Source organism: Salmo salar, chromosome 26, assembly GCF_965601325.2.
Source record: "Salmo salar chromosome 26, fSalSal1, whole genome shotgun sequence".
Taxonomy (NCBI): domain Eukaryota; kingdom Metazoa; phylum Chordata; class Actinopteri; order Salmoniformes; family Salmonidae; genus Salmo; species Salmo salar.
This window is the reverse complement of record NC_138316.1, coordinates 51,715,001-51,742,500: the sequence shown is the minus strand read 5'-3', so window position 1 is coordinate 51,742,500 and position 27,500 is coordinate 51,715,001. Positions and strand designations below refer to the sequence as shown.

At 43.4% G+C, this 27,500-nt stretch overlaps 1 protein-coding gene across 5 annotated transcripts in view; it reads left to right on the top strand.

The window, feature by feature from the left end:
• The window catches only part of vps13c (vacuolar protein sorting 13 homolog C), a 229,235-nt gene that overhangs the window by 84,625 nt on the left and 117,110 nt on the right, over positions 1-27,500 (top strand). For all 5 annotated transcript variants that reach the window (XM_045709067.2, XM_045709065.2, XM_045709066.2 and 2 more), the window contains 10 exons: positions 3,452-3,602; positions 5,198-5,314; positions 5,445-5,548; positions 5,763-5,930; positions 12,836-13,140; positions 15,094-15,241; positions 16,915-17,023; positions 22,422-22,576; positions 23,138-23,297; positions 25,483-25,562. In XM_045709067.2, the coding sequence (XP_045565023.1) occupies positions 3,452-3,602; positions 5,198-5,314; positions 5,445-5,548; positions 5,763-5,930; positions 12,836-13,140; positions 15,094-15,241; positions 16,915-17,023; positions 22,422-22,576; positions 23,138-23,297; positions 25,483-25,562 (1,497 nt within the window). The remainder of the gene's footprint in view (positions 1-3,451; positions 3,603-5,197; positions 5,315-5,444; positions 5,549-5,762; positions 5,931-12,835; positions 13,141-15,093; positions 15,242-16,914; positions 17,024-22,421; positions 22,577-23,137; positions 23,298-25,482; positions 25,563-27,500) is intronic.

Below are 27,500 nucleotides of genomic sequence, written 5' to 3'. Positions count from 1 at the left end.
CCTTAGCCTATCAGTTCTAATCAGTCCTCCTGGTATTCAGTCCATAGCCTATCAGTTCTAATCAGTCCTCCTGGTATTCAGTCCATAGCCTATCAGTTCTAATCAGTCGTCCTAGAATTCAGTCCTTAGCCTCAGTTCTAATCAGTCCTCCTGGTATTCAGTCCATAGCCTATCAGTTCTAATCAGTCCTCCTAGAATTCAGTCCTTAGCCTATCAGTTCTAATCAGTCGTCCTAGAATTCAGTCCATAGCCTATCAGTTCTAATCAGTCCTCCTAGAATTCAGTCCTTAGCCTATCAGTTCTAATCAGTCCTCCTAGAATTCAGTCCTTAGCCTATCAGTTCTAATCAGTCGTCCTAGAATTCAGTCCTTAGCCTCAGTTCTAATCAGTCCTCCTAGAATTCAGTCCTTAGCCTATCAGTTCTAATCAGTCCTCCTAGAATTCAGTCCTTAGCCTATCAGTTCTAATCAGTCCTCCTAGAATTCAGTCCTTAGCCTATCAGTTCTAATCAGTCCTCCTAGAATTCAGTCCTTAGCCTATCAGTTCTAATCAGTCCTCCTAGTATTCAGTCCTTAGCCTATCAGTTCTAATCAGTCCTCCTAGAATTCAGTCCTTAGCCTATCAGTTCTAATCAGTCCTCCTGGAATTCAGTCCTTAGTCTCAGTTCTAATCAGTCCTCCTAGTATTCAGTCCTTAGCCTATCAGTTCTAATCAGTCCTCCTAGTATTCAGTCCTTAGTCTCAGTTCCAGTCAGTTCTAATCAGTCCTCCTGTTTTACCACACAGTTTTAGTGTGATGGCTGAGAAAAGGTTACAGGTGTTTGTTGATGGATGACAAAAGGTTACAGGTGTTTGTTGATGGATGAGAAAAGGTTACAGGTGTTTGTTGATGGATGACAAAAGGTTACAGGTGTTTGTGATGGATGACAAAAGGTTACAGGTGTTTGTTGATGGATGACAAAAGGTTACAGGTGTTTGTAGATGGCTGAGAAAAGGTTACAGGTGTTTGTTGATGGATGACAAAAGGTTACAGGTGTTTGTTGAGGGCTGAGAAAAGGTTACAGGTGTTGGCTGAGAAAAGGTTACAGGTGTTTGTTGATGGATGACAAAAGGTTACAGGTGTTTGTTGAGGGCTGAGAAAAGGTTACAGGTAATTTGTTGAGGGCTGACAAAAGGTTACAGGTGTTTGTTGAGGGCTGAGAAAAGGTTACAGGTGTTGGCTGAGAAAAGGTTACATGTGTTTGTTGATGGATGACAAAAGGTTACAGGTGTTTGTAGATGGATGACAAAAGGTTACAGGTGTTGAGGGCTGAGAAAAGGTTACAGGTGTTTGTTGAGGGCTGAGAAAAGGTTACAGGTGTTGAGGGCTGAGAAAAGGTTACATGTGTTTGTTGAGGGCTGAGAAAAGGTTACAGGTGTTTGTAGATGGATGACGAAAGGTTACAGGTGTTTGTTGATGGCTGAGAATAGGTTACAGGTTACAGACCCCAGTAGGATCCTAGTAGTAGGTATCTGTATTGATGTGTCTCAGTAGTTCTAGTAGTAGGTATCTGTATTGATGTAGTTCTAGTAGGATCCTGGTAGTAGGTATCTGTATTGATGTAGTTCTAGTAGGATCCTAGTAGTAGGTATCTGTATTGATGTAGTTCTAGTAGGATCCTAGTAGTAGGTATCTGTATTGATGTAGTTCTAGTAGGATCCTAGTAGTAGGTATCTGTATTGATGTGTCTCAGTAGTTCTAGTAGGATCCTGGTAGTAGGTATCTGTATTGATGTAGTTCTAGTAGGATCCTAGTAGTAGTTATCTGTATTGATGTAGTTCTAGTAGGATCCTAGTAGTAGGTATCTGTATTGATGTAGTTCTAGTAGTAGTTATCTGTATTGATGTAGTTCTAGTAGGATCCTAGTAGTAGGTATCTGTATTGATGTAGTTCTAGTAGGATCCTAGTAGTAGGTATCTGTATTGATGTAGTTCTAGTAGTAGTTATCTGTATTGATGTAGTTCTAGTAGGATCCTGGTAGTAGGTATCTGTATTGATGTAGTTCTAGTAGGATCCTGGTAGTAGGTATCTGTATTGATGTGTCTCAGTAGTTCTAGTAGGATCCTGTTAGTAGGTATCTGTATTGATGTAGTTCTAGTAGTAGGTATCTGTATTGATGTAGTTGTAGTAGGATCCTGGTAGTAGGTATCTGTATTGATGTAGTTCTAGTAGGATCCTAGTAGTAGGTATCTGTATTGATGTAGTTCTAGTAGGATCCTAGTAGTAGGTATCTGTATTGATGTAGTTCTAGTAGTAGTTATCTGTATTGATGTAGTTCTAGTAGGATCCTGGTAGTAGGTATCTGTATTGATGTAGTTCTAGTAGGATCCTGGTAGTAGGTATCTGTATTGATGTGTCTCAGTAGTTCTAGTAGGATCCTGTTAGTAGGTATCTGTATTGATGTAGTTCTAGTAGTAGGTATCTGTATTGATGTAGTTGTAGTAGGATCCTGGTAGTAGGTATCTGTATTGATGTAGTTCTAGTAGGATCCTAGTAGTAGGTATCTGTATTGATGTAGTTCTAGTAGGATCCTGGTAGTAGGTATCTGAATTGATGTAGTTCTAGTAGGATCCTGGTAGTAGGTATCTGTATTGATGTAGTTCTAGTAGGATCCTAGTAGTAGGTATCTGTATTGATGTAGTTCTAGTAGGATCCTAGTAGTAGGTATCTGTATTGATGTTTCTCAGTAGTTCTAGTAGGATCCTGGTAGTAGGTATCTGTATTGATGTAGTTCTAGTAGGATCCTAGTAGTAGGTATCTGTATTGATGTAGTTCTAGTCGGATCCTAGTAGTAGGTATCTGTATTGATGTAGTTCTAGTAGGATCCTGGTAGTAGGTATCTGTATTGATGTAGGATCCCAGTAGTAGGTATCTGTATTGATGTAGTTCTAGTAGGATCCTAGTAGTTGGTATCTGTATTGATGTTTCTCAGTAGTTCTAGTAGGATCCTAGTAGTAGGTATCTGTATTGATGTAGTTCTAGTAGGATCCTAGTAGTAGGGATCTGTATTGATGTGTCTCAGTAGTTCTAGTAGGATCCTGGTAGTAGGTATCTGTATTGATGTAGTTCTAGTAGGATCCTAGTAGTAGGTATCTGTATTGATGTAGTTCTAGTAGGATCCTGGTAGTAGGTATCTGTATTGATGTAGTTCTAGTAGGATCCTAGTAGTAGGTATCTGTATTGATGTAGTTCTAGTAGGATCCTGGTAGTAGGTATCTGTATTGATGTAGGATCCCAGTAGTAGGTATCTGTATTGATGTAGTTCTAGTAGTAGGTATCTGTATTGATGTAGTTCTAGTAGGATCCTAGTAGTAGGTATCTGTATTCATCATGTGACTCAGTAATTGTAGTAGTATTGATTATATATTAATATGTATCGGTACAGTATTAACATGAATGGTTGTATCTCCAGGTGGAGTTGTCATCTCTAGACTTTCTCCTCCACACCAAAGCGCTCCTCTCCACCATCAACTATCTGAACACAGCCGTACCCCAGGAGCTGACAGCCTCCAAGGACAGAGAGGCCAAGAAACAGGTGGACACGGCTGGACATGGGAAGACAGGTATACATTATGCTATGCTATGCTATAATATACTATACTTCAATATACTGTACTGTACTATAATATACTGTACTGTACCATACTATACTATAATATACTATGCTGTACTATAATATTCTATACCATACTATACTATACCATACTATAATATTCTGTACTATACCATACTATAATATTCTGTACTATACCATACTATAATATACCATACTATAATATACTATACTATAATATACTACACTGTACTATAATATACCGTACCATACTATAACATAACATACCATACTATAATATACTATAATATCACATACTGTACTGTGCCATACCATACTATAAATACTATACCATATTATAATATACTATACCATACTATAATATACTATACCATACTATCATATAATATACTGTACTTTACCATATTATATCATAATATACTTTACCATACTATATTATATAAAATACTATAATAATATACTGTTCTATACCATACTTTAACATACCATATTATAATATACCATACTATAATATACCATACTGTTCTATACTTTAACATACCATACTATAATATACCATACTATAATATAATATACTCTGCTATACCATGCTTTAATATACCATACTATAATATACCATACTATAATATACCATACTGTTCTATACTTTAACATACCATATTATAATATATCATACTATAATATACCATACTATAATATAATATACTCTGCTATACCATGCTTTAATATACCATACTATAATATACTATAATATATTATACTGTTCTATACTTTAATATACCATACTATAATATACCATACTGTTCTATACTATAATATGCCATACTATAATATAATATACTGTTCTATACCACACTTTAATATACCATACTATAATATACCATACTATAATATACCATACTGTTCTATACTTTAATATACCATACTATAATATACCATACTATAAGATAATATACTGTTCTATACTTTAATATACCATACTATCATATGCCATACTTTAATATACCATACTATAATATACCGTACTGTACCATACTATGATGTAATATACTATACCATACTATCCATACTATACTATACCATAATATAATGTACTATACCATACTATAATGTACCGTACTGTACCATACTATAATGTACCATACTGATATACCATACTATAATGTAATATAATATACCATACTATACTATACCATAATATAATGTACTATACCATACTATAATATACCATACTATAATATACCATATTATAATATAATATACCGTACTATAATATACTGTACCATACTATACCATAATATAATGTACTATACCATACTATGATATACTATAATATACTGTACCATACTATACCATAATATAATGTACTATACCATACTATGATATACTATAATATACCGTACTATACCATACTGATATACCATACTATACCATACTATGATATACTATCATATACCGTACTATACCATACTATGATATACTATCATATACTGTACTATATTTAGTGTCTGTAGGTCAACATGTGGCCATTAAAGACTAGTATTAACTCTGTTCAAATGTCGTTTCGTTGTTCTCCTCCTCCAGTGTCGAAAGGAGCAAAATACGGCAATGTGTTCAACTTCAAACTGTTTGCTCAGCTGGGTTCATTCCGTGTGGAGGTCTGTGATGACCGGCGGAACATCGCTGACATCAGAATACAAGGTAAGACCTGTGACCAATCATCTGAAAGAAGACTTATTTTATTTATTTTCTGTTTTTAATACACTGATTTACATACAGTGTATTAACTGTGTGGATGGGAGTGTACTTGACTTGACTAATTTATCATCAGGTATTGATGGGTCAGTGCTGGTCCAGGCCAAAGAGACAGCGGTGTTCGCCAGGCTCAGGGACATAGTTGTGCTGGATGTCGACCCCAAAACCATCCACAAAAAGGTGATTTTTGATTTAAAAGGATTATTGCGTTGGTCCTGTCTCAGTTAACTCTACCTGTTTCATTTTTTCCGGTACTATTGACTAGTACAGACAGAAGTTACACCATGTTCTGTCATTACACATCATTAGTGAGCTGAAGGGCTAGTTAGTAGTAATGTAGTCTGTTTTATTACAAGGAGGCTGTATCATCATCATCATACTGTGATCCTGTTAGGCGGTGTCCTTCGTGGGCGAGGAGGTGTTCAGCTTTCAGATGTCCCTGTATCCCAGCGCTACGGAGGGAGAAGGTTACTCGGACACCTCCAAGGTGGACGGGAAGGTTACCATGAGGCTGGGCTGCATCCAGATCGTCTATCTGCACAAGTTCCTCATGTCTCTACTGGTGAGGAGAACATCAGGGATGGGTATCGAGCTGACAGCAGGGTAGGGCTTAATTCCATTTCAAATCAGGAAGTACACAGAAATTCCAATCACCTTCAATGCTTTTCAATTAGGATTAAAAAAAAAATGGAATTCAAATGTTGTTTACTTTCTGAATGGAAATGGAATTGGTCCCAACTGGGAGACATGTTGAGATATAAACTTCACCACTGAATGTGACATGGTTTAATACTACCTATCTCATTCATTTAGGAAATGTAGAGATATGTATGAGGGTTATGTCTATGTATCTTGCTATGTGCTAATTTCCTACACCCAGATTAAACCTATTCCTCCACTAAAAAGTACTTTCAATGGAGATTCTCTATTGAACATGTTCAGGAATAGGATTGATCTTGATCCAGGAAACCAGCCCTTTATGTTGCAAGGGGAACGTTATTAGGATGTTTTGGTCAATTTGAGCCCTTTCATGTTACCAGGAAACCTTAAAACATTATTTTAATTTCTGACAGCCTGTTTCCTTTTATTGTTTCTCTTTATCCTGTTATGTAATTGTTTATCTTCTGTATCTGAACTCTTTCTTTTTCAATTTCTCCAGGCCTCTTATAGCTATCACTGTCCTCAGTATGTGTAAATCTGTGGTGTTTTCTCCAGGCCTCTTATAGCTATCACTGTCCTCAGTATGTGTAAATCTGTGGTGTTTTCTCCAGGCCTCTTATAGCTATCACTGTCCTCAGTATGTGTAAATCTGTGGTGTTTTCTCCAGGCCTCTTATAGCTATCACTGTCCTCAGTATGTGTAAATCTGTGGTGTTTTCTCCAGGCCTCTTATAGCTATCACTGTCCTCAGTATGTGTAAATCTGTGGTGTTTTCTCCAGGCCTCTTATAGCTATCACTGTCCTCAGTATGTGTAAATCTGTGGTGTTTTCTCCAGGCCTCTTATAGCTATCACTGTCCTCAGTATGTGTAAATCTGTGGTGTTTTCTCCAGGCCTCTTATAGCTATCAGTATCCTCAGTATCCCTCTCCTTATGAGGTACAGTTTATGGCATGCTCTATAGCACTAAACTACAGATTATGGCATGCAGCAAAGCACTAAACTACAGATTATGGCATGCAGCACACCACTAAACTACAGCATTCACCCTCTGCTTTGCAGCTTCACCACACCCAGACACCACAGCACTGTTAACCACTACCTTACGCCCCAGGGCCCTAGCTTAAGGACAGGGTTAGGGCCCTAGCTTAAGGACAGGGTTAGGGCCCTAGTTTAAGGACAGGGTTAGGGCCCTAGCTTAAGGACAGGGTCAGGGCCCTAGTTTAAGGACAGGGTTAGGGCCCTAGTTTAAGGACAGGGCTAGGGCCCTAGTGTAAGGACAGGGTTAGGGCCCTAGCTTAAGGACAGGGTTAGGGCCCTAGCTTAAGGACAGGGTCAGGGCCCTAGTTTAAGGACAGGGTCAGGGCCCTAGTTTAAGGACAGGGTTAGGGCCCTAGCTTAAGGACAGGGTTAGGGCCCTAGCTTAAGGACAGGGTTAGGGCCCTAGCTTAAGGACAGGGTTAGGGCCCTAGCTTAAGGACAGGGTCAGGGCCCTAGTTTAAGGACAGGGTTAGGGCCCTAGCTTAAGGACAGGGTCAGGGCCCTAGCTTAAGGACAGGGTTAGGGCCCTAGCTTAAGGACAGGGTTAGGGCCCTAGCTTAAGGACAGGGTTAGGGCCCTAGCTTAAGGACAGGGTTAGGGCCCTAGCTTAAGGACAGGGTTAGGGCCCTAGCTTAAGGACAGGGTTAGGGCCCTAGCTTAAGGACAGGGTTAGGGCCCTAGTTTTAAGGACAGGGTTAGGGCCCTAGCTTAAGGACAGGGTTAGGGCCCTAGCTTAAGGACAGGGTTAGGGCCCTAGCTTAAGGACAGGGTTAGGGCCCTAGCTTAAGGACGTATAGGTTCTTAACAGGGTTGGGGGTCAATTCCATTTCAATTCATTGGAATTAACCCTGTGAGTAAGGCCCTAGGGCTAGGGCCCTAACCCTGTCCTTAAGCTAGGGCCCTAGCCCTAGGGCCTTACTCACAGGGTTAATTCCAATGAATTGAAATGGAATTGACCCCCAACCCTGTTAAGAACCTATACGTTTTACACTTTACTCACAGAAACGTTTAACCCTTATGTGACCGAGTGGGCTTGTGCAAACCCAGATCTGTTTTTGTGTAGCCAACTCCCATGGTCATGTTTGGTGTCACCGTGTCCATAGATAGGAGTTGGCAAGACAGCACCAACAGATCTGGGTCCAGGCTAGACGGCACCAACAGATCTGGGTCCAGGCTAGACGGCACCAACAGATCTGGGTCCAGGCTAGACGGCACCAACAGATCTGGGTTCAGGCTAGACGGCACCAACAGATCTGGGTCCAGGCTTTGACAGCACCAACAGATCTGGGTCCAGGCTTTGACAGCACCAACAGATCTGGGTCCAGGCTTTGACAGCACCAACAGATCTGGGTCCAGGCTAGACAGCACCAACAGATCTGGGTCCAGGCTTTGACAGCACCAACAGATCTGGGTCCAGGCTTTGACAGCACCAACAGATCTGGGTCCAGGCTTTGACAGCACCAACAGATCTGGGTCCAGGCTAGACAGCACCAACAGATCTGGGTCCAGGCTAGACAGCACCAACAGATCTGGGTCCAGGCTAGACAGCACCAACAGATCTGGGTCCAGGCTTTGACAGCACCAACAGATCTGGGTCCAGGCTTTGACAGCACCAACAGATCTGGGTCCAGGCTAGACGGCACCAACATATCTGGGTCCAGGCTTTGACAGCACCAACAGATCTGGGTCCAGGCTAGACGGCACCAACAGATCTGGGTCCAGGCTAGACGGCACCAACAGATCTGGGTTCAGGCTAGACGGCACCAACAGATCTGGGTCCAGGCTAGACGGCACCAACAGATCTGGGTCCAGGCTAGACGGCACCAACAGATCTGGGTCCAGGCTAGACGGCACCAACAGATCTGGGTCCAGGCTTTGACAGCACCAACAGATCTGGGTCCAGGCTAGACATCACCAACAGATCTGGGTCCAGGCTAGACAGCACCAACAGATCTGGGTTCAGGCTAGACGGCACCAACAGATCTGGGTCCAGGCTAGACGGCACCAACAGATCTGGGTCCAGGCTAGACGGCACCAACAGATCTGGGTCCAGGCTTTGACAGCACCAACAGATCTGGGTCCAGGCTTTGACAGCACCAACAGATCTGGGTCCAGGCTTTGACAGCACCAACAGATCTGGGTCCAGGCTTTGACAGCACCAACAGATCTGGGTCCAGGCTAGACGGCACCAACAGATCTGGGTCCAGGCTAGACGGCACCAACAGATTTGGGTTCAGGCTAGACGGCACCAACAGATCTGGGGCCAGGCTAGACAGCACCAACAGATCTGGGTCCAGGTTAGACAGCACCAACAGATCTGGGTCCAGGTTAGACAGCACCAACAGATCTGGGTCCAGGCTAGCTCAACTCCCTCCAACTCCTCCTGTGTGTTTTAAGTCGATGGTTGTGTGGGCGAAACCATCCAAATGAAAAGCATTCCTAGTTGCCATGCAGATACCTAGTTGCCATGCAGATACCTAGTTGCCATGCAGATACCTAGTTGCCATGCAGATACCTAGTTGCCTTGCAGATACCAACATGAAAGCAGCAGAGGGGAAGCAGAGGGGAAGCGGTAATTCAGTCAGGTGGTATTTCAAGAGGTAGTCGGTGTTTTGGGTCCTAGCTGTGTTTTAATAACTCTCATCTCTAGGTAAGAAATACAGCAGACCCCTCTCTTGATGAAAGATATATTTATAAAGAGAAGAGACAGCTTGATGAAAGATATATTTATAAAGAGAAGAAGAGACAGCTTGATGAAAGATATATTTATAAAGAGAAGAAGAGAGATCATAGTTACTATAGCTTGATGAAATATATATTTATAAAGAGAAGAAGAGAGATCATAGTTACTATAGCTTGATGAAAGATATATTTATAAAGAGAAGAAGAGAGATCATAGTTACTATAGCTTGATGAAAGATATATTTATAAAGAGAAGAAGAGACAGCATAGTTACTATAGCTTGATGAAAGATATATTTATAAAGAGAAGAAGAGACAGCATAGTTACTATAGCTTGATGAAAGATATATTTATAAAGAGAAGAGACAGCTTGATGAAAGATATATTTATAAAGAGAAGAAGAGACAGCATAGTTACTATAGCTTGATGAAAGATATATTTATAAAGAGAAGAAGAGAGATCATAGTTACTATAGCTTGATGAAAGATATATTTATAGAGAAGAAGAGAGATCATAGTTACTATAGCTTGATGAAAGATATATTTATAAAGAGAAGAAGAGACAGCATAGTTACTATAGCTTGATGAAAGATATATTTATAAAGAGAAGAGAGATCATAGTTACTATAGCTTGATGAAAGATATATTTATAAAGAGAAGAAGAGACAGCATAGTTACTATAGCTTGATGAAAGATATATTTATAAAGAGAAGAAGAGACAGCATAGTTACTATAGCTTGATGAAAGATATATTTATAAAGAGAAGAGACAGCTTGATGAAAGATATATTTATAAAGAGAAGAAGAGACATCATAGTTACTATAGCTTGATGAAAGATATATTTATAAAGAGAAGAAGAGACATCATAGTTACTATAGCTTGATGAAAGATATATTTATAAAGAGAAGAAGAGACAGCATAGTTACTATAGCTTGATGAAAGATATATTTATAAAGAGAAGATAGATCATAGTTACTATAGCTTGATGAAAGATATATTTATAAAGAGAAGAAGAGACATCATAGTTACTATAGCTTGATGAAAGATATATTTATAAAGAGAAGAAGAGAGATCATAGTTACTATAGCTTGATGAAAGATATATTTATAAAGAGAAGAAGAGAGATCATAGTTACTATAGCTTGATGAAAGATATATTTATAAAGAGAAGAAGAGACAGCTTGATGAAAGATATATTTATAAAGAGAAGAAGAGACATCATAGTTACTATAGCTTGATGAAAGATATATTTATAAAGAGAAGAAGAGACAGCTTGATGAAAGATATATTTATAAAGAGAAGAAGAGACATCATAGTTACTATAGCTTGATGAAAGATATATTTATAAAGAGAAGAAGAGAGATCATAGTTACTATAGCTTGATGAAAGATATATTTATAAAGAGAAGAGACAGCTTGATGAAAGATATATTTATAAAGAGAAGAAGAGACAGCATAGTTACTATAGCTTGATGAAATATATATTTATAAAGAGAAGAAGAGAGATCATAGTTACTATAGCTTGATGAAAGATATATTTATAAAGAGAAGAAGAGACAGCATAGTTACTATAGCTTGATGAAAGATATATTTATAAAGAGAAGAGACAGCTTGATGAAAGATATATTTATAAAGAGAAGAAGAGAGATCATAGTTACTATAGCTTGATGAAAGATATATTTATAAAGAGAAGAAGAGACAGCTTGATGAAAGATATATTTATAAAGAGAAGAAGAGACAGCATAGTTACTATAGCTTGATGAAAGATATATTTATAAAGAGAAGAAGAGACAGCTTGATGAAAGATATATTTATAAAGAGAAGAAGAGACATCATAGTTACTATAGCTTGATGAAAGATATATTTATAAAGAGAAGAAGAGACAGCATAGTTACTATAGCTTGATGAAAGATATATTTATAAAGAGAAGAAGAGAGATCATAGTTACTATAGCTTGATGAAAGATATATTTATAAAGAGAAGAAGAGAGATCATAGTTACTATAGCTTGATGAAAGATATATTTATAAAGAGAAGAAGAGACAGCTTGATGAAAGATATATTTATAAAGAGAAGAAGAGACATCATAGTTACTATAGCTTGATGAAAGATATATTTATAAAGAGAAGAAGAGACAGCTTGATGAAAGATATATTTATAAAGAGAAGAAGAGACATCATAGTTACTATAGCTTGATGAAAGATATATTTATAAAGAGAAGAAGAGACAGCATAGTTACTATAGCTTGATGAAAGATATATTTATAAAGAGAAGAAGAGAGATCATAGTTACTATAGCTTGATGAAAGATATATTTATAAAGAGAAGAAGAGACAGCATAGTTACTATAGCTTGATGAAAGATATATTTATAAAGAGAAGAAGAGAGATCATAGTTACTATAGCTTGATGAAAGATATATTTATAAAGAGAAGAAGAGACATCATAGTTACTATAGCTTGATGTGTGATTTGTTGGGATGTATGGCATGTCCATCTTGACTGAACATATTTCTCTGTGGACATGCTGTATGTAAAAACTGTTGTTGATGACGCGGTGTGGTAAAGTATTTGATTGGTCTGTTTTCCAGTTGAAAGGATGCTCCGGTCTTGATTACATGTCAATAGCCTTGTCTCTTTCTATGTAAAGGCTCTTGCTCCTGTTTCTAAATCTCATTGGCCCTTTTAGAAATCTCTCTGAACTTTGTGGAATGGTCTGTCGTCGCACGGGAAAAATAGGAATGTTTTTCATGCACAACGTCACAACCCGACTCGCTCCTCATTTCAAGTGCTACGCAAATCTCACTCAACTGCCATTTTTATAAAACCTCTTATAACGGCGTACTGTATCCTCCTGCATTTTCAATCCTTCCATCTGTTGTTCACCTTCCCTCTGTCTTTGTGAATTCACTTCCACTAAACAGTGTTTTAAGGTTACACATTTGCATCACCTAGTTTCACATTTGTTATGTATAACATATAACATCCCCTGTCATTGTTCCTTTACCATGGCTGACATTAGACTACTGTACAGAACCTCGGCATGTCTGTCCTGCTGTATTAGTGTCTTCATGGTCTCGGTCTTCGTCCCCCAGACGTTTCTGGATAACTTCCAGACAGCCAAAGAGGCGGTGAGTGCGGCCACGGCCCAGGCAGCAGAGAAGGCAGCCTCCAGCGTCAGAGACTTCGCCCAGAAGAGCTTCCGTCTCTCCATGGACATCAGGCTGAAGGCTCCTCTCATCATCATCCCCCAGTCCTCCACCTCACACAATGCGTTTGTGGTGGACCTGGGGCTCATCACCGTGGGAAACAGCTTCAGTCTGATGTCAGCTGAAGGGTTCCTGCTCCCCGCTGTGTTGGACACGATGGATGTTAAGCTCACTCAGCTCAAACTGTCCAGGTATTAGAGGAGATGGATGTTAAACTCACTCAGCTCAAACTGTCCAGGTATTAGAGGAGATGGATGTTAAACTCACTCAGCTCAAACTGTCCAGGTATTAGAGGAGATGGATGTTAAGCTTACTCAGCTCAAACTGTCCAGGTATTAGAGGAGATGGATGTTAAGCTCACTCAGCTCAAACTGTCCAGGTATTAGAGGAGATGGATGTTAATCTCACTCAGCTCAAACTGTCCAGGTATTAGAGGAGATGGATGTTAAGCTCACTCAGCTCAAACTGTCCAGGTATTAGAGGAGATGGATGTTAAGCTCACTCAGCTCAAACTGTCCAGGTATTAGAGGAGATGGATGTTAAACTCACTCAGCTCAAACTGTCCAGGTATTAGAGGAGATGGATGTTAAACTCACTCAGCTCAAACTGTCCAGGTATTAGAGGAGATGGATGTTAAACTCACTCAGCTCAAACTGTCCAGGTATTAGAGGAGATGGATGTTAAGCTCACTCAGCTCAAACTGTCCAGGTATTAGAGGAGATGGATGTTAAGCTCACTCAGCTCAAACTGTCCAGGTATTAGAGGAGATGGATGTTAAGCTCACTCAGCTCAAACTGTCCAGGTATTAGAGGAGATGGATGTTAATCTCACTCAGCTCAAACTGTCCAGGTATTAGAGGAGATGGATGTTAAGCTCACTCAGCTCAAACTGTCCAGGTATTAGAGGAGATGGATGTTAAGCTCACTCAGCTCAAACTGTCCAGGTATTAGAGGAGATGGATGTTAAGCTCACTCAGCTCAAACTGTCCAGGTATTAGAGGAGATGGATGTTAATCTCACTCAGCTCAAACTGTCCAGGTATTAGAGGAGATGGATGTTAAGCTCACTCAGCTCAAACTGTCCAGGTATTAGAGGAGATGGATGTTAAGCTCACTCAGCTCAAACTGTCCAGGTATTAGAGGAGATGGATGTTAAGCTCACTCAGCTCAAACTGTCCAGGTATTAGAGGAGATGGATGTTAATCTCACTCAGCTCAAACTGTCCAGGTATTAGAGGAGATGGATGTTAATCTCACTCAGCTCAAACTGTCCAGGTATTAGAGGAGATGGATGTTAAGCTCACTCAGCTCAAACTGTCCAGGTATTAGAGGAGATGGATGTTAAGCTCACTCAGCTCAAACTGTCCAGGTATTAGAGGAGATGGATGTTAAACTCACTCAGCTCAAACTGTCCAGGTATTAGAGGAGATGGATGTTAAACTCACTCAGCTCAAACTGTCCAGGTATTAGAGGAGATGGATGTTAAGCTCACTCAGCTCAAACTGTCCAGGTATTAGAGGAGATGGATGTTAAACTCACTCAGCTCAAACTGTCCAGGTATTAGAGGAGATGGATGTTAAACTCACTCAGCTCAAACTGTCCAGGTATTAGAGGAGATGGATGTTAAGCTCACTCAGCTCAAACTGTCCAGGTATTAGAGGAGATGGATGTTAAGCTCACTCAGCTCAAACTGTCCAGGTATTAGAGGAGATGGATGTTAATCTCACTCAGCTCAAACTGTCCAGGTATTAGAGGAGATGGATGTTAAGCTCACTCAGCTCAAACTGTCCAGGTATTAGAGGAGATGGATGTTAATCTCACTCAGCTCAAACTGTCCAGGTATTAGAGGAGATGGATGTTAAGCTCACTCAGCTCAAACTGTCCAGGTATTAGAGGAGATGGATGTTAAACTCACTCAGCTCAAACTGTCCAGGTATTAGAAGAGATGGATGTTAAGCTCACTCAGCTCAAACTGTCCAGGTATTAGAGGAGATTAAAATAGGACATACTGCTTGGTGTGTGTGTGTGTGTGTGTGTGTGTGTGCGTGTGTGCGTGCGCGCGTGCGTGGAGCCAGATTGTTAGCGTACTCATTTGAAGTGTGTGTGTCCTCTGATTGGGTAATCCCACTTTATTTGTCTCTCCATAGGACCACGCTGAAACAAGGCTCCCCACAGACAGACATTGAGATCCTTCAGCCAATCAATTTAGAGCTTCTGGTCAAACGGAACCTGGCCTCTTCCTGGTACAACAAGATCCCTGGAGTAGAGGTTCAAGGAATGCTCAAGTCCATGAATGTAGGTTTACTGACCCCCTAATCCTGACCCCCTAATCCTGACCCCCTAACACTGACCCTGACCCCCTAATACTAACCCCCTAACACTGACCCCCTAACACTGACCCTGACCCCCTAAACCTGACCCCCTAACCCTGACCCTGACCCCCTAACCCTGACCCCCTAACCCTGACCCTGACCCCCTAACACTGACCCCCTACCCTGACCCCCTAACCCTGAACCTGACCCCCTAACACTGACCCTGACCCCCTAACACTGACCCCCTAACCCTGACCCTCTAACCCTGACCCCCTAATACTAACCCCCTAACACTAACCCTGACCCCCTAACCCTGACCCCCTGACCCTGACCCCCTAATACTAACCCCCTACTACTGACCCCCTAACACTAACCCTGACCCCCTAACCCTGACCCCCTAACCCTGAACCCCTTAACACTGACCCCCTAACACTGACCCCCTGACAGTGACCCTAACCCTGACCCCCTACACTGAACCCCTTAACCCTGACCCCCTAACATTGACCCTGACCCCCTAACATAGACCCTAACCCCCTAACCCTGACCCCATAATACTAACCCCCTAACACTGACCCCCTAACACTAACCCTGACCCTCTAATCCTGACCCCCTAACCCTGAACCCCTTAACACTGACCCCCTAACACTGACCCCCTAACATAGACCCTGACCCCCTAACATAGACCCTGACCCCCTACACTGACCCCCTAACACTGACCCCCTAACATAGACCCTGACCCCCTAACATTGACCCTGACCCCCTAACACTGAACCTGACCCCCTAACATAGACCCTGACCCCCTAACATTGACCCTGACCCCCTAACATTGACCCTGACCCCCTAACATTGACCCTGACCCCCTAACATTGACCCTGACCCCCTAACATAGACCCTGACCCCCTAACATAGACCCTAACCCCCTAACATAGACCCTGACCCCCTACACTGACCCCCTAACACTGACCCCCTAACATTGACCCTGACCCCCTAACATAGACCCTGACCCCCTAACATAGACCCTGACCCCCTACACTGACCCCCTAACACTGACCCCCTAACATTGACCCTGACCCCCTAACATAGACCCTGACCCCCTAACATAGACCCTGACCCCCTAACACTGACCCCCTAACATAGACCCTGACCCCCTAACATAGACCCTGACCCCCTAACATAGACCCTGACCCCCTACACTGACCCTGACCCCCTAACATAGACCCTAACCCCCTAACATAGACCCTAACCCTAGAGTACAGATCCAAGGAGACCCTCAAGTCTATGAATGTAGGAACATCTTCCATTTTATTTATTTTCAGCTAGTTTTTTCCACTTCCACTGACAGCTGGTGGTTTTCTGGATACAGAAGTTACCTTGTAGGAGAACAAAATCTTCCTAGTAACACAGATGTCTTCCCTGTAGCTCAGTTGGTAGAGCATGGTGTTTGCAACGCCAGGGTTGTGGGTTCGATTCCCACGGGGGGCCAGCACAGAAAAAAAAAAAAAATGTATGAAATTGTATGAAATGTATGCATTCACTACTGTAAGTCGCTCTGGACAAGAGCGTCTGCTAAATGACTAAAATGTAATGTAAATGATCTCAATGGGATCTAGTTTTATAAATAAGATGTGTTCTGTCTTTTTAATGTCCTCCCTCCAGATGGCTCTAGGTCAGGAGGACTTTGGTGTTCTGATGAAGATACTGGGGGAGAACATCGGAGAGGGCAGCAAGGAGCACATCATGGATGTTAAGAAACAAGTAGCCCAAGGTAGGTCATAGTGACTTACACACCAGACACACTGTAACTAGGGCCTGGAGGTAGATCATAGTGACTTACACACTGTAACTAGGGCATGGAGTTTTTCCTGGTCACTTCATCTTATTGTCACTCCTGGCCCTAAAGAGACTGTAAGCCGTAGAACTAGAATGAATGGAACAGAGGGGTGTTATAATGGGTGGACTGGCGGCCATTGTGGTTGTACCCGTAGGAGCAAAGCAGAACGTAAAAGCAGGAAGTGTACCCATGTGTTTACCAGTCAAATTGCCAGGGTTAGAGGATCCATTCCCATTCTATTCATTATATTTCTGTGCTGTAACCATTCCAGAAGGACAGCTTTTGATAAGCAGAATCAAATTAACTGAAAGTGGATAGTTACACTGATCCCAGATCAGTTTGTCCTGACAACTCGTATGATGCAATAACCAGCATTCAGGGCGGCAGGTAGCCTAGTGGTTAGAGCGTTGGGCCAGTAACCAGCAGGTAGCCTAGTGGTTAGAGCGTTGGGTCAGTAACCAGCAGGTAACCTAGTGGTTAGAGCGTTGGGCCAGTAACCAGCAGGTAGCCTAGTGGTTAGAGCGTTGGGCCAGTAACCAGCAGGTAGCCTAGTGGTTAGAGCGTTGGGCCAGTAACCAGCAGGTAGCCTAGTGGTTAGAGCGTTGGGCCAGTAACCAGCAGGTAGCCTAGTGGTTAGAGCGTTGGGCCAGTAACCAGCAGGTAGCCTAGTGGTTAGAGCGTTGGGCCAGTAACCAGCAGGTAGCCTAGTGGTTAGAGCGTTGGGCCAGTAACCAGCAGGTAGCCTAGTGGTTAGAGCGTTGGGCCAGTAACCAGCAGGTAGACTAGTGGTTAGAGCGTTGGGCCAGTAACCAGCAGGTAGCCTAGTGGTTAGAGCGTTGGCGCCAGTAACCAGCAGGTAGCCTAGTGGTTAGAGCGTTGGACCAGTAACCAGCAGGTAGCCTAGTGGTTAGAGCGTTGGGCCAGTAACCAGCAGGTAGCCTAGTGGTTAGAGCGTTGGACCAGTAACCAGCAGGTAGCCTAGTGGTTAGAGCGTTGGGCCAGTAACCAGCAGGTAGCCTAGTGGTTAGAGCTTTGGGCAAGTAACCAGCAGGTAGCCTAGTGGTTCGAGCGTTGGGCCAGTAACCATTTACATTACATTTAAGTCATTTAGCAGACGCTCTTATCCAGAGCGACTTACAAATTGGTGCATTCACCTTATAATATCCAGTGGAACAACCACTTTACAATAGTGCATCTAAATATTTTAAGGGGGGGGGGGGTTAGAAGGATTACTTTATCCTATCCCAGGTATTCCTTAAAGAGGTGGGGTTTCAGGTGTCTCCGGAAGGTGGTGATTGACTCCGCTGTCCTGGCGTCGTGAGGGAGCTTGTTCCACCATTGGGGTGCCAGAGTAGCGAACAGTTTTGACTGGGCTGAGCGGGAACTGTGCTTCCTCAGAGGTAGGGAGGCGAGCAGGCCAGAGGTGGATGAACGCAGTGCCCTTGTTTGGGTGTAGGGCCTGATCAGAGCCTGAAGGTACGGAGGTGCCGTTCCCCTCACAGCTCCGTAGGCAAGCACCATGGTCTTGTAGCGGATGCGAGCTTCAACTGGAAGCCAGTGGAGAGAGCGGAGGAGCGGGGTGACGTGAGAGAACTTGGTAAGGTTGAACACCAGACGGGCTGCGGCGTTCTGGATGAGTTGTAGGGGTTTAATGGCACAGGCCGGGAGCCCAGCCAACAGCGAGTTGCAGTAATCCAGACGGGAGATGACAAGTGCCTGGATTAGGACCTGCGCCGCTTCCTGTGTGAGGCAGGGTCGTACTCTGCGAATGTTGTAGAGCATGAACCTACAGGATCGGTTCACCGCCTTGATGTTAGTGGAGAACGACAGGGTGTTGTCCAGGGTCACGCCGAGGCTCTTAGCACTCTGGGAGGAGGACACAAGGGAGTTGTCAACCGTGATGGCGAGATCATGGAACGGGCAGTCCTTCCCCGGGAGGAAGAGCAGCTCCATCTTGCCGAGGTTCAGCTTGAGGTGGTGATCCGTCATCCACACTGATATGTCTGCCAGACATGCAGAGATGCGATTCGCCACCTGGTTGTCAGAAGGGGCAAAGGAGAAGATGAATTGTGTGTCATCTGCATAGCAATGATATGAGAGACCATGTGAGGATATGACAGAGCCAAGTGACTTGGTGTATAGCGAGAATAGGAGAGGGCCTAGAACAGAGCCCTGGGGGACACCAGTGGTGAGAGCACGTGGTGCGGAGACAGATTCTCGCCACGCCACCTGGTAGGAGCGACCTGTCAGGTAGGACGCAATCCAAGCGTGGGCCGCGCCGGAGATGCCCAGCTCGGAGAGGGTGGAGAGGAGGATCTGATGGTTCACAGTATCAAAGGCAGCAGATAGGTCTAGAAGGATGAGAGCAGAGGAGAGAGAGTTAGCTTTAGCAGTGCGGAGAGCCTCCGTGACACAGAGAAGAGCAGTCGCAGTTGAATGCCCAGTCTTGAAACCTGACTGATTAGGATCAAGAAGGTCATTCTGAGAGAGATAGCAAGAGAGCTGGCCAAGGACAGCACGTTCAAGAGTTTTGGAGAGAAAAGAAAGAAGGGATACTGGTCTGTAGTTGTTGACATCGGAGGGATCGAGTGTAGGTTTTTTCAGAAGGGGTGCAACTCTCGCTCTCTTGAAGACGGAAGGGACGTAGCCAGCGGTCAAGGATGAGTTGATGAGCGAGGTGAGGTAGGGGAGAAGGTCTCCGGAAATGGTCTGGAGAAGAGAGGAGGGGATAGGGTCAAGTGGGCAGGTTGTTGGGCGGCCGGCCGTCACAAGACGCGAGATTTCATCTGGAGAGAGAGGGGAGAAAGAGAGGGAGGAGGGGGGGGGGGAGGGGGAGGAGGATTCAGGAGGGAGGAGAAGGTGGCAAAGAGCTTCCTAGGGTTAGAGGCAGATGCTTGGAGTTTAGAGTGGTAGAAAGTGGCTTTAGCAGCAGAGACAGAAGAGGAAAATGTAGAGCGGAGGGAGTGAAAGGATGCCAGGTCCGCAGGGAGGCGAGTTTTCCTCCATTTCCGCTCGGCTGCCCGGAGCCCTGTTCTGTGAGCTCGCAGTGAGTCGTCGAACCACGGAGCAGGAGGGGAGGACCGAGCCGGCCTGGAGGATAGGGGACAGAGGAAATCAAAGGATGCAGAGAGGGAGGAGAGGAGGGTTGAGGGGGCAGAATCAGGAGATAGGTTGGAGAAGGTTTGAGCAGAGGGAAGAGATGATAGGATGGAAGAGGAGAGAGTAGCGGGAGAGAGAGAGCGAAGGTTGGGACGGCGCAATACCATCCGGGTAGGGGCAGAGTGAGAAGTGTTGGATGAGAGCGAGAGGGAAAAGGATACAAGGTAGTGGTCGGAGACTTGGAGGGGAGTTGCAATGAGATTAGTGGAAGAACAGCATCTAGTAAAGATGAGGTCAAGTGTATTGCCTGCCTTGTGAGTAGGGGGGGAAGGTGAGAGGGTGAGGTCAAAAGAGGAGAGGAGTGGAAAGAAGGAGGCAGAGAGGAATGAGTCAAAGGTAGACGTGGGGAGGTTAAAGTCACCCAGAACTGTGAGAGGTGAGCCATCCTCAGGAAAAGAACTTATCAAGGCGTCAAGCTCATTGATGAACTCTCCAAGGGAACATGGAGGGCGATAAATGATAAGGATGTTAAGCTTGAAAGGGCTGGTAACTGTGACAGCATGGAATTCAAATGAGGAGATAGACAGATGGGTCAGGGGAGAAAGAGAGAATGTCCACTTGGGAGAGATGAGGATTCCAGTGCCACCACCCCGCTGGCTCGATGCTCTAGGGGTATGCGAGAACACGTGGGCAGACGAGGAGAGAGCAGTAGGAGTAGCAGTGTTATCTGTGGTGATCCATGTTTCCGTCAGCGCCAGGAAGTCTAGGGACTGGAGGGTAGCATAGGCTGAGATGAACTCAGCCTTGTTGGCCGCAGACCGGCAATTCCAGAGGCTGCCGGAGACCTGGAACTCCACGTGGGTCGTGCGCGCTGGGACCACCAGGTTAGAGTGGCAGCGGCCACGCGGTGTGGAGCGTTTGTATGGCCTGTGCAGAGGGGAGAGAACAGGGATAGACAGACACATAGTTGACAAGCTACAGAAGAGGCTACGCTAATGCAAAGGAGATTGGAATGACAAGTGGACTACACGTCTCGAATGCTCAGAAAGTTAAGCTTACGTTGCAAAAATCTTATTGACTAAAATGACGAAAATGATACAGTACTGCTGGCTGGTGGAGTAGGCTAGCTAGCAGTGGCTACGTTGTTGACTTTGAACGTGTAGCTGGCTAGGTAACCTCGATAGTTTCAGTACTACACCTTGTCATGATACAAAGCAACTTTGTAGCTTTGTAGCTAGCTAGCTAACATAACACTAATCAAGACGTTCCTTTGTAATGTATTTAGTTTCTACAATGCTGCTCGTCGGTAATGGTTGGCTGGGTTAGGAAAAATGGCGTCGCGGGGGACGGAAATAGCTGGCTAGCTAACCTCGATAATTACTAAACTACACAATTATCAAGCTATGACAAAGACAACTATGTAGCTAGCTAGCTAACACTGCACTAGTCAAATCGTTCCGTTGTAAAGTATTAGTATCTACAGCGCTGCTAGTCGGTAACGGTTGGCTAGCTAGCAGTGGGTTAATGATGACTAGGTGTGTTGACTAAGTCTGGTGTCGCAGCTGGCTAGCTCACCTCGATAATTACTCTAAACTACTCAATTATCTTAGATACAGAGACAGCAAAGACAACTATGTAGCTGGCTACCTAACACTAACACTACACTAATCAAGTCAGCAGGTAGCCTAGTGGTTAGAGCGCTGGGCCAGTAACCAGCAGGTAGCCTAGTGGTTAGAGCGTTGGACCAGTAACCAGCAGGTAGCCTAGTGGTTAGAGCGTTGGGCCAGTAAACAGCAGGTAGCCTAGTGGTTAGAGCATTGGGTCAGTAACCAGCAGGTAGCCTAGTGGTTAGAGCGTTGGCGCCAGTAACCGTAAAGGTCACTAGATCGAATCCCCGAACTGACAAGGTAAAAATCTGTCCTTCTGCCCCCTGAACAAGGCAGTTAACCCACTGTTCCTAGGCTGTCATTGAAAATAACAATTTGTTTTTAACTGACTTGCCTAGTTAAATAAAGGTTAAATAAAAATGTTTAACTGATCTAGAACCAGGCTAATTGATGACGTATTGCATGTAAACCCTGAATATGAATTTCCGTTCCACAAGATTGAACAATAAAGTTTTTGAATCTGTAATATTTGCCAGACACAGCAGAGATGGCAAAACAGATGAGCGTGTATTACTAGAGATAATGTGTATTGAACAGATGATAATGTCTTTGCTGGTAATGTCTAGACAAGGCAGAGCAGGCTGAGCGGCACCAGCTGGAGGTGAATGAGGTGGGATGTCTACCTGTGGAGGCTGGAGGACTACAGACTGCTGCGGTCACCAATGGAGGAGGACTGGGGGAAAACATCGTCAATATGCTGCTCAACCTGGAGATTAAGGAGGTAGCTATCTACCGACCTAAACACAGTGGTCTGTTCTGCTTTTATTAGCTGGCTAATTAACACAGTGGTCCGTTGTGCTTTTATTAGCTGGCTAATTAACACAGTGGGCCGTTGTGCTTTTATTAGCTGGCTAATTAACACAGTGGTCCGTTGTGCTTTTATTAGCTGGCTAATTAACACAGTGGTCTGTTCTGCTTTTATTAGCTGGCTAATTAACACAGTGGGCCGTTGTGCTTTTATTAGCTGGCTAATTAACACAGTGGTCCGTTGTGCTTTTATTAGCTGGCTAATATACACAGTGGTCCATATGCTGTAACTTTAGTACTGTACCGAAGCACCAAGGGAAATAAAATGGCTCTTTGTACAGTTGGATGTTGATGCAGTTTAAACTGGTCACTCTCATATCCATCCAATTTTACTCCTTCTACTCCTTCACATCTCCTTCATCGTCTATTACCAAGATCTGGTCAGGTCATTATTGCAAAATGGAATGTGTTGTTAACTAACTAACTAACCTGGTTAAATAAAGGCAGACTAAATATGGTTGTATCTCTCCATCAGGTGGTTCTGAAGCTGAAGAAGTCCAGGTCAGATCAGAAGGAGAGTCCGTTCCTGGTTCTCCACGTAGCCCAGCTGGGCATCCACACCAATGTCAGGAAGTACGACATGGTGGCCACAACGTACATCAAGAAAATCTCCATGAAGTGCCTGGAGTTCTCAGGTCTGTGGCTTTAGCCTGTCGAGGTGTCATGTTGTGTAGGCTAAACTTTATCATGTTGAATATGATCGTTCATATGACATGGTGGCCCACAACCATAGTTACCAGGATTTAAACTGGTCTGACATTCCTGTTAGGAATACAATAGTTACCAGGATTAAACTGGTCTGACATTCCTGTTAGGAATACAATAGTTACCAGGATTTAAACTGGTCTGACATTCCTGTTAGGAATACAATAGTTACCAGGATTTTAAACTGGTCTGACATTCCTGTTAGGAATACAATAGTTACCAGGATTTAAACTGGTCTGACATTCCTGTTAGGAATACAATAATTACCAGGATTTAAACTGGTCTGACATTCCTGTTAGGAATACAATAGTTACCAGGATTTAAACTGGTCTGACATTCCTGTTAGGAATACAATAGTTACCAGGATTTTAAACTGGTCTGACATTCCTGTTAGGAATACAATAGTTACCAGGATTTAAACTGGTCTGACATTCCTGTTAGGAATACAATAGTTACCAGGATTTAAACTGGTCTGACATTCCTGTTAGGAATACAATAGTTACCAGGATTTAAACTGGTCTGACATTCCTGTTAGGAATACAATAGTTACCAGGATTTAAACTGGTCTAACATTCCTGTTAGGAATACAATAGTTACCAGGATTTAAACTGGTCTAACATTCCTGTTAGGAATACAATAGTTACCAGGATTTAAACTGGTCTGACATTCCTGTTAGGAATACAATAGTTACCAGGATTTAAACTGGTCTGACATTCCTGTTAGGAATACAATAGTTACCAGGATTTAAACTGGTCCGACATTCCTGTTAGGTAATACAATAGTTACCAGGATTTAAACTGGTCTGACATTCCTGTTAGGAATACAATAGTTACCAGGATTTAAACTGGTCTGACATTCCTGTTAGGAATACAATAGTTACCAGGATTTAAACTGGTCTGACATTCCTGTTAGGAATACAATAATTACCAGGATTTAAACTGGTCTGACATTCCTGTTAGGAATACAATAGTTACCAGGATTTAAACTGGTCTGACATTCCTGTTAGGAATACAATAGTTACCAGGATTTTAAACTGGTCTGACATTCCTGTTAGGAATACAATAGTTACCAGGATTTTAAACTGGTCTGACATTCCTGTTAGGAATACAATAGTTACCAGGATTTAAACTGGTCTGACATTCCTGTTAGGAATACAATAATTACCAGGATTTAAACTGGTCTGACATTCCTGTTAGGAATACAATAGTTACCAGGATTTAAACTGGTCTGACATTCCTGTTAGGAATACAATAGTTACCAGGATTTTAAACTGGTCTGACATTCCTGTTAGGAATACAATAGTTACCAGGATTTAAACTGGTCTGACATTCCTGTTAGGAATACAATAGTTACCAGGATTTAAACTGGTCTGACATTCCTGTTAGGAATACAATAGTTACCAGGATTTAAACTGGTCTGACATTCCTGTTAGGAATACAATAGTTACCAGGATTTAAACTGGTCTAACATTCCTGTTAGGAATACAATAGTTACCAGGATTTAAACTGGTCTAACATTCCTGTTAGGAATACAATAGTTACCAGGATTTAAACTGGTCTGACATTCCTGTTAGGAATACAATAGTTACCAGGATTTAAACTGGTCTGACATTCCTGTTAGGAATACAATAGTTACCAGGATTTAAACTGGTCCGACATTCCTGTTAGGTAATACAATAGTTACCAGGATTTAAACTGGTCTGACATTCCTGTTAGGAATACAATAGTTACCAGGATTTAAACTGGTCTGACATTCCTGTTAGGAATACAATAGTTACCAGGATTTAAACTGGTCTGACATTCCTGTTAGGAATACAATAGTTACCAGGATTTAAACTGGTCCGACATTCCTGTTAGGAATACAATAGTTACCAGGATTTAAACTGGTCTGACATTCCTGTTAGGAATACAATAGTTACCAGGATTTAAACTGGTCTGACATTCCTGTTAGGAATACAATAGTTACCAGGATTTAAACTGGTCTGACATTCCTGTTAGGAATACAATAGTTACCAGGATTTAAACTGGTCTGACATTCCTGTTAGGAATACAATCCATCCCAGTGTTCTAGTTGGTGAATCAGAATGCCATTGATTTTCATTTGACTGTTTTATAGATTCCAACGGTGAACCACTGTGTCTGATCAGTTCCTCTGTGGAGTCAGGTGCCGACCTTCTCAAAGTGGAATACTTCAAGGTGGGGACATATCTACTGATTTTGTTATACACTGAATGTACACCTTCCTAATATTGAGTTGCAACCCCCTTTCTCCCTCAGAACAGCCTCAATTCTTTGAGGCATGGGCCACAGGGATGCTGGTCTATACCTCTAGCCCGGTCTATACCTCTAGCCCGGTCTATACCTCTAGCCCGGTCTATACCTCTAGCCCGGTCTCTACCTCTAGCCCGGTCTCTACCTCTAGCCCGGTCTCTACCTCTAGCCCGGTCTATACCTCTAGCCCGGTCTATATCTCTAGCCCAGTCTATACCGCTAGCCCAGTCTATACCTCTAGCCCGGTCTATACCTCTAGCCCGGTCTATACCTCTAGCCCGGTCTCTACCTCTAGCCCGGTCTCTACCTCTAGCCCGGTCTATACCTCTAGCCCGGTCTATATCTCTAGCACAGCCCGCTAGCCCAGTCTATACCGCTAGCCCGGTCTATACCTCTAGCCCGGTCTCTACCTCTAGCCCGGTCTCTACCTCTAGCCCGGTCTCTACCTCTAGCCCGGTCTATACCTCTAGCCCGGTCTATACCTCTAGCACCGCCCTCTAGCCCGGTCTATACCTCTAGCCCAGTCTATACCTCTAGCCCGGTCTATACCTCTAGCCCGGTCTATACCTCTATACCTCTAGCCCAGTCTATACCTCTAGCCAGGTCTATACCTCTAGCCAGGTCTATACCTCTAGCGCGGTCTATACCTCTAGCCCGGTCTATACCTCTAGCCCGGTCTATACCTCTAGCCCGGTCTATACCTCTAGCCCGGTCTATACCTCTAGCCCGGTCTATACCTCTAGTGCGGTCTATTCCTCTAGTGCGGTCTATTCCTCTAGCCCGGTCTATACCTCTAGCCCGGTCTATACCTCTAGCCCGGTCTATACCTCTATTGCGGTCTATACCTCTAGCCCGGTCTCTACCTCTAGCCCGGTCTCTACCTCTAGCCCGGTCTCTACCTCTAGCCCGGTCTATACCTCTAGCCCGGTCTATACCTCTAGCCCGGTCTATACCTCTATTGCGGTCTATACCTCTAGCCCGGTCTATTCCTCTAGCCCGGTCTATACCTCTAGCCCGGTCTATACCTCTAGCCCGGTCTATACCTCTAGCCCGGTCTATACCTCTAGCCCGGTCTATACCTCTAGCCCGGTCTATACCTCTAGCCCGGTCTATACCTCTAGCCCGGTCTATACCTCTAGTACAGATTTGACCTTGTGTTCTGTGTGTTCATTGGCTATTTAAAGATTGAGAGTTCTTGCTAAAGTCCACACTAACTCAACAGAATAAAAAACACTGCTTTTTTTCTTTAAAAAATAAAATGTATTTAACCTTTATTTAACTCGGCAAGTCAGTTAAGAACAAATTCTTATTTTACAATGACGGCCTACCAAAAGGCAAAAGGCCTCCTGCGGGACGGGGGCCTGGGATACAATTTTTTAAAATATATATATATACACTGCTCAAAAAAATAAAGGGAACACTTAAACAACACAATGTAACTCCAAGTCAATCACACTTCTGTGAAATCAAACTGTCCACTTAGGAAGCAACACTGATTGACAATACATTTCACATGCTGTTGTGCAAATGGAATAGACAACAGGTGGAAATTATAGGCAATTAGCAAGACACCCCCAATAAAGGAGTGGTTCTGCAGGTGGGGACCACAGACCACTTCTCAGTTCCTATGCTTCCTGGCTGGTGTTTTGGTCACTTTTGAATGCTGGCGGTGCTTTCACTCTAGTGGTAGCATGAGACGGAGTCTACAACCCACACAAGTGGCTCAGGTAGTGCAGCTCATCCAGGATGGCACATCAATGCGAGCTGTGGAAAGAAGGTTTGCTGTGTCTGTCAGCGTAGTGTCCAGAGCATGGAGGCGCTACCAGGAGACAGGCCAGTACATCAGGAGATGTGGAGGAGGCC